Here is a 6,000-nt window from a genome sequence, read left to right as displayed (position 1 = left end):
GGGAAAGGAGATGGAGGCTGGTCCCAGCCGAATTTTGGAGGTTCCCCACACTGACGGGGCAGGAAGGGGCCACAGGCTTCACAGGCTCATCGTCTCAGAGCTCCCCTGCTTCCCTTCTGCCTCCCACACTGACAACAAAACTTAGCTCAGAAAATAGCCCCTCCCCCCAAGCCAAACCAGGCAGGTAGAGGCAGGTCCCCAGAAAGAAAGAATCTGTGGAGAGGCAGGTCAGGATGGCAAGCAGGGAGGCAAGCCAATGGCACCTCTTTGGCCATGAAATGTCTGAAGACAAGAGCTTTAAAGGCATGGATGCTGTGGGGGGTGAAGGCCAGGAAAGTCCTTCTGGAAAAGTCCTCAGAGCAGAAGGCACAGCTGCTGCCAACGTCAGGTCCAGGGGCGCTTCCATCTTCGGCGCTTGTGTGTGTGTGGGGGCGTCTCTCCCAAATGCCAGGCTGATCCGCTGTGAAGCGCTGAGTTTGATGGGGTTAACCAGGCAGCCCTGCTGGTGTATGCAGAGAAGGAACCAGACCCGAGTGGCCCCTTGGAAGTCCAACAGCCTGGCCACTACCCTCACGGCCCCTGGAGGCAGCTCTCTGGCTAGACTGCTCATCAGAGGCGTCCTGCACCCCGTGGGCCTCCTTGGCACTCCCGGTGGTGCCTGTGTGTGTGGTGGCTGCAGACAGGGACAGGGCACGGGCCTGTGTGGTCCATGACAGACAAAAGGGCTTTGCTTTGGAAAGGCCTGAAGGGGGATCTCGGAATAGCCGGCCCTGGAGTTGGGGGTAAGAGGGCACGAAAGGGGCTTTTGCTGATTCCAGGTCGAAAGTGGGAGACAACCCAAGAAGAACCCCAAAACCATGGGCCAGAGATAGGTTGGCTATGAGATAGGAAGACCATGAGATCTGCAATACTGGGGTGAGGGACCAAGGACCGCGAGAGGCCAGGATGCAGGAAAGGAGACAGGACAAGGGGTAGAGAATGAAGGATGAGAAATGAATGGGTGCAGGGAGGGCGGGAGGGCGGGAGAGTGCAGCATTTGCAAAACCAAAATGAAAGACATGTTGAGAGGTCGATTTTTCTGTTTTTAATAAGCCAGAGTCCTGCAGCCTGGAGGTTGGGAGGCCCAGGGGATGAGGAAATGGGATGGGAGTGGCAGAGAGCTGGAGACCCAGGCCCTGAGTGGCAGGTGGGGCTGGTCTGTGAAGCGCTGGGCTTCGCCCTCTCTCAGGCACGCCTGGTTGGGAGGAAAACCCCTGGAAGGTGAGGCTGCAGTCACCAAGTCTCGGAGGTCCTGATGATCCTTGAACTTTGTGGGGACCCAGTCCAGCTGGGAACCAGCAGCAGCCCTTCCTGGCCCCAGCTAAACTGGGCTCAAGGCTGCATGGGGGAGTGCCTTGGCTCCACCAGGCCCAGCTGGGAAGAAAAGCCTCTCCGCGAAGCTGGCTCCTCCAGGGCCCCGGACTGGCAGGCGAACACTGGCACCTTCTCTGGTGGCAGCTCAGGGGGAGACGGCCCCAGGCCCTTGTCTGAGAGAATGAGAAAGTTCATCTGGAAATAAAGTTCTGTTTAAAAAACATTATATAGATGGCTTCTGGACATCTTTGAAGAGCAATAAAATGCCATCCGGTTTCCACAAAATAAAATAAGGAGGAGGAAAACCAAACACGATCGAAGGAATCGTTCCATGGCCAGAGGAGCTTGACTAACAAAGGCTCCCCAGACTTGAGCTGGGCAGCGCAGGCGGCCACTCCGCCTCCCTCCTGCTGGGCTGTGTGGCAGAGGGTAGGTGAGAACCAGGCCTGTCTCCACCTAGGAGCACATCAGAGGTCCGGAGGCAAATCTCAAAACGGAACCTGTGGCAGTGGCAGGAGGGGAAGGTTGGCATTTGCCCAACTGTGGCCCACTGGGGCCAGGGCCTGGTCACATGGCTTGGCCGGCTGCCGGGGGAGGCCCCCGAGCGGGGGCGGCCTGCGGCCTGTGCGTGGCATCCCAGCGGGCTACGGGCGCAGTGGCTGTGTGGTCATCCTCACACTCGTCCTTTTATTTGTGGGAGTCTCGTTTACGCAGTTGTTACACTGGAGTCACCGGGGAGCAGCTGGGCTCTCCCTTGGCCCCTGCAGGGCCCAGCCCAGGCTAGTGCAGCGGACTGTCAAAGACCATGTCAGGTAGGATGGAGACTTTGAGCTTCTTTTCAGGCCAGCTGTACTCTTTGGGAAGTTTGAACTGTGGAGGGGGAACAAGCACAGAGCCAGAGTATACATGGTTAGCAGAACCCACTGCCTTCTTCCCACGCTGCCTAGAGAGAGGCCAGGACCCTCACCGAGGCCCTGTCCCCTGGGTGCTGGGGGCAAGACAGGCCACTGGTTGCCTGGCTTCAGTCACCAATGCTAGACCCAGGTGGGCGGCTGGGGTCAAGCTGCTGGAGTTCGCTGACCCCTCCTTTCCCCTTGCCCTGCCAATAATTAACTGGGGTTGGAGGAGGCTTGTTTTCTAACACTTTCTTGACTGTGCTGACCTCCCTCCAGCTCACTTCCTTGGTTCTGCCTCAAGCATGTAAGGAATCTGCTCCCTGAGGCCCAGGGGCTAGAGGATGGGGGGCAGGGGAGGGTGCAGATGCTACAGGGAAGTGGCTTGAGGTCTGGAACTCTGCGGTCCTGTCCCTGCCATGGCTGGTGGGGAAGAACGCTGGAACTGGCCCTCTGTAGCCTTTGCCAAAGGGTCCCCAGAGAAGGAGGTCCTGGCTCGGCCTCGGTGGGTGCCGAGAAGCAGGGCTAGTGTGGCTGGGTGCCGAGAAGCAGGGCTAGTGTGGCTTAAGGTGATTTCTTGGGCCTGGTGCATTCTCAAGAGGAGTAAACCCCCATCCTGCTCCCCCTTGTTCATTCTCACCTGCTTGCCAGGGTTACCAGCCTGAGAGAGGTGCCAGCAGTGGCCAAGGAGAGCCCAAGGTCTTCCTACCCGACTCCCTGGAATCACTGATTTGCCTACAGTTGTGTTTCTTGAGTTTCTGGTGGGGGTAGGGGAAGAGGCTGACCTATCTTATTCCTTCTGTATGCTAGGACCCTGCATGGGTCCTATGGTGCTCATAGATGCTCCCCGATTTAGGAGCGGGGTCTGCCTTTTATGACTCCCGCTGCCCCGGGGCCAGGCAAGAAGACAGGCCAGGCTGGGAAGGAGGGAAGAGCAGGGCCTTCAGCCTGCCTAGAGCTGGTGCTGGCAGTGGATGGGCCTGACACTTCCTGGCTGGCTCCCTCTCCCTCCCTCTGATCGGGGACTGTCCAAGCCAGGACCAAAGTGGAGAGTAGGGCAGGGTGTGGGGACAGCCTCTGGACAGGAAAGAAAAAAAAAGTCATTTTTAGTGACCTACTTTCCTAAGCTCCTCCTGGCTCCATGTCCTTTCTGCCTGGACTACCCCCCTTCCACCCCCTCAGCACCCGAGCTGAAAGCAGCAGTCTGGCATGGTGCCATCCCTGTGCGACATGGCCTCTCCGGAAGCACTTCTGGGCAGCTGGCTCTGGTCTGACTGAATGGGAGCCAGGCTTCAGGGACCGGTGACTTGTGGGGGTTGACTGGCTGGCACAGACTGGGTACTTGGTGACTTCTGAATGTATAAATGAGTTAATTTACCAAGCCACATCCCAGAGGAGAGAGAAGACACTATCCCATTGGGGGTGACCTCAGGCTCTGAGGACTTCCTGTTCACCTGGAGACCTGGATGGGCCAGTCCTGCCCTGTGCACTGTCCTCTGCCCCGTGGACGTCTGTCGGAGGCCTCCGTGTCCTGGCTGACTCGGCCCTGGAAGCCCCGGCAACTGGAAGCTCCAGCCCTGGCTGAAAGCTGGCTCCTGCCTGGCTTCGCTCTAGCTTGGAAGCCTGGCCCCTGGGAGGTGAAGGAGCTCTCCCCCAAACACACTTCCTGGCACAAAGGACGAAGGAAGGGTCTGTCTCTGCCCCGGGGCAGGGGAGGGCCTAGAAGAGCAGGAGGACAGCCAGCCTGCTAATGTTCCATTAACCTATCGGGCAGGGCACTGAGGCCAGGAAGGCTCAACCCTGGGGTGCTGCTTGGTAGGAGGCCGGGGGAGGGGAAGGGACTTTCCAGGATGAGGTAAATCCCCACAAATGGGGATGCTGGGAACAAGGAAGAAAAACAAAGGGGATTATGGGCTCCATTCCTATACCCCAGCAGAACAGCCAGGGAAAGCACAGGCCCCCACCTGGCCCGCCAGCTCGGCTAGGGCTGGAAGAGGTGGACCAGAGGGGAGAGCTCATGGCCAGAGAGGGGAGCAAGGAGAGTGGCTCCTGGGTGGCCTGAGGCAAGGGCAGGAGCTCCTCGCTGCCCACCAGAACTCTCCCGTGGAATGTTCTCTGGCAGCAGGCGTGCGCTTTCTGTTCAGAACCTGCCAGGGAACAGCAGGGGCTGAGGAGAACTCTGTGCTCCTCAATGAGGAGCCTGAAGGCCCTGGCTGCCTCTTCAATGAGGTTCTCAGGAGTTGGCAATTCAGACAATTTGCTGGGTGTCCTTACAAGGGCTGGCGGTGGGGTAAGGGAAGAGAAATAAAGCCATTTAACATCTCCTTTCCAGCCTATCTCCACACGTCAGACAGACAGACAGACAGACACACACACACACACACACACACACACACACACACACACACACACACACACACACACTCCTGGAGACTGGAACCTGCCGTCAGAGAATCAAACAGCTTACTTCCTCTGGAGAAGTCAAATCTTCCAAGTCCTCCAACATTTTCTCTACAAACTCTTCAGTCAACAGAATCTGGGAAGAAGGCACAAGACAGGCTTTTATTATTTTTTTTAAATATATGGTCTTTTTGCTAACTGCCAAGCTATGGACCTTTCTTCGGGCCATTAAGGAGCTATGAGGCCACTGCGATGTGTTCTGAGGACACAGGGAAGGGCCTGAGGTCTATCCCCGACTGTCACCCACACGCCCACCACCACCTGCCTACCACATCAGAGGGACTGGGGCAGAGGAGGAAGGACATCAGAGGACAATGGGAAGCAGGGGGGGACATCTGGAGAGATGGTGGTGCTGGTCCCAGAAGGGACACGAGAACGGGTGGGGAGGAACCCCTATTTTGGCAGTTCGGGCTCCCTGCGCGCTGCAGTATGGTAGAGGGGAGACAGAAGAGCCGAGGGGCAGAGAAGAGAGATTCCAACACTGTCCTTGCCCAACCAGGTTCACTTGGTAGGACAGAAGGGATCTGTCTGGATTTGGAATACAAGCCTCGTCTGGAATCTGGAAATGCCCCAGAAGGTACATCCAAGAACGTCTGAGCTGCAGAATTTGGAGACTGTACACCAACCTCTCGCATTTTACAGAAGGGAAAGGGACTCCTTAACTCCCACTTCCATCCGTGGCCTCCACCTCCTCCCAGACTGGAAGCTCCCAAACCCCTGCCCTGCTGGCCCCACTCAGTCACTGAGTTCTTCAAGCTTTCCTTTAAGAAACCTCTTCTCCAGGGCATCTCCCAGCTATCCCACTTTGCTGCTCTAGTCTGGTGTCTTGTGGCTTCACGCTTTGACGTAGAGGACAGCCTGGTCCCACTATGCGGCAGGCACAACCACCACCCTCACCCCCTAAAGCAGTTTTCACAGTTAGCAGCAATGTTCAAGGGCACCCAGGGCTTCCTCAGCCTGGTGGGCCGTCTTCTCGACTGGCTCCTCTGCCCGGCCTGACCCCTTCCGCTACCCCTCTACCCCCGTGCTGGTCAACGGGGCCCCCTGACCTCTGCAGCAGACCCTTCTGTCCCCCAGGGCTGTGGCTCTCCCCGCCTCGTTCTGCCTTCTCCAGCAGCCTGTGAACGCCCGGGGTGGGGGTGGGGGGGGGACGGAGGGAGAGAACAATGAGTTGAAGACCAAGGTGAGGGGCTCCTCTGAGGAAAAGTCCCCTATGACAAGGAGGAGGATCCAGAACTTGAGAAAATACCCATCAGGTTTCCCCTGGGAGTTGTCCACTCTGATGAGAACATAA

At 57.6% G+C, this 6,000-nt stretch overlaps 1 protein-coding gene across 2 annotated transcripts in view; it reads right to left on the bottom strand.

Annotated features, from left to right (window-relative positions):
• Nucleotides 1-1,560: 1,560 nt before the first annotated feature.
• The window catches only part of SUFU (SUFU negative regulator of hedgehog signaling), a 105,156-nt gene continuing 100,716 nt past the window's right edge, over nt 1,561-6,000 (bottom strand). The window contains exons 11-12 of one of the 2 annotated variants that reach the window (XM_007470411.1): nt 4,714-4,782; nt 1,561-2,223 (exon numbers count right to left, since the gene is read on the bottom strand). In XM_007470411.1, the coding sequence (XP_007470473.1) occupies nt 2,134-2,223; nt 4,714-4,782 (159 nt within the window). In that variant the 3' untranslated portion in view covers nt 1,561-2,133. The remainder of the gene's footprint in view (nt 2,224-4,713; nt 4,783-6,000) is intronic. The other variant, XM_007470410.1, reaches the window with a different exon arrangement.

Source organism: Lipotes vexillifer, unplaced genomic scaffold (assembly GCF_000442215.2).
Source record: "Lipotes vexillifer unplaced genomic scaffold, Lipotes_vexillifer_v1.1 scaffold916, whole genome shotgun sequence".
Lineage (NCBI taxonomy): Eukaryota > Metazoa > Chordata > Mammalia > Artiodactyla > Lipotidae > Lipotes > Lipotes vexillifer.
This window is presented reverse-complemented; position numbering and strand designations above follow the sequence as displayed.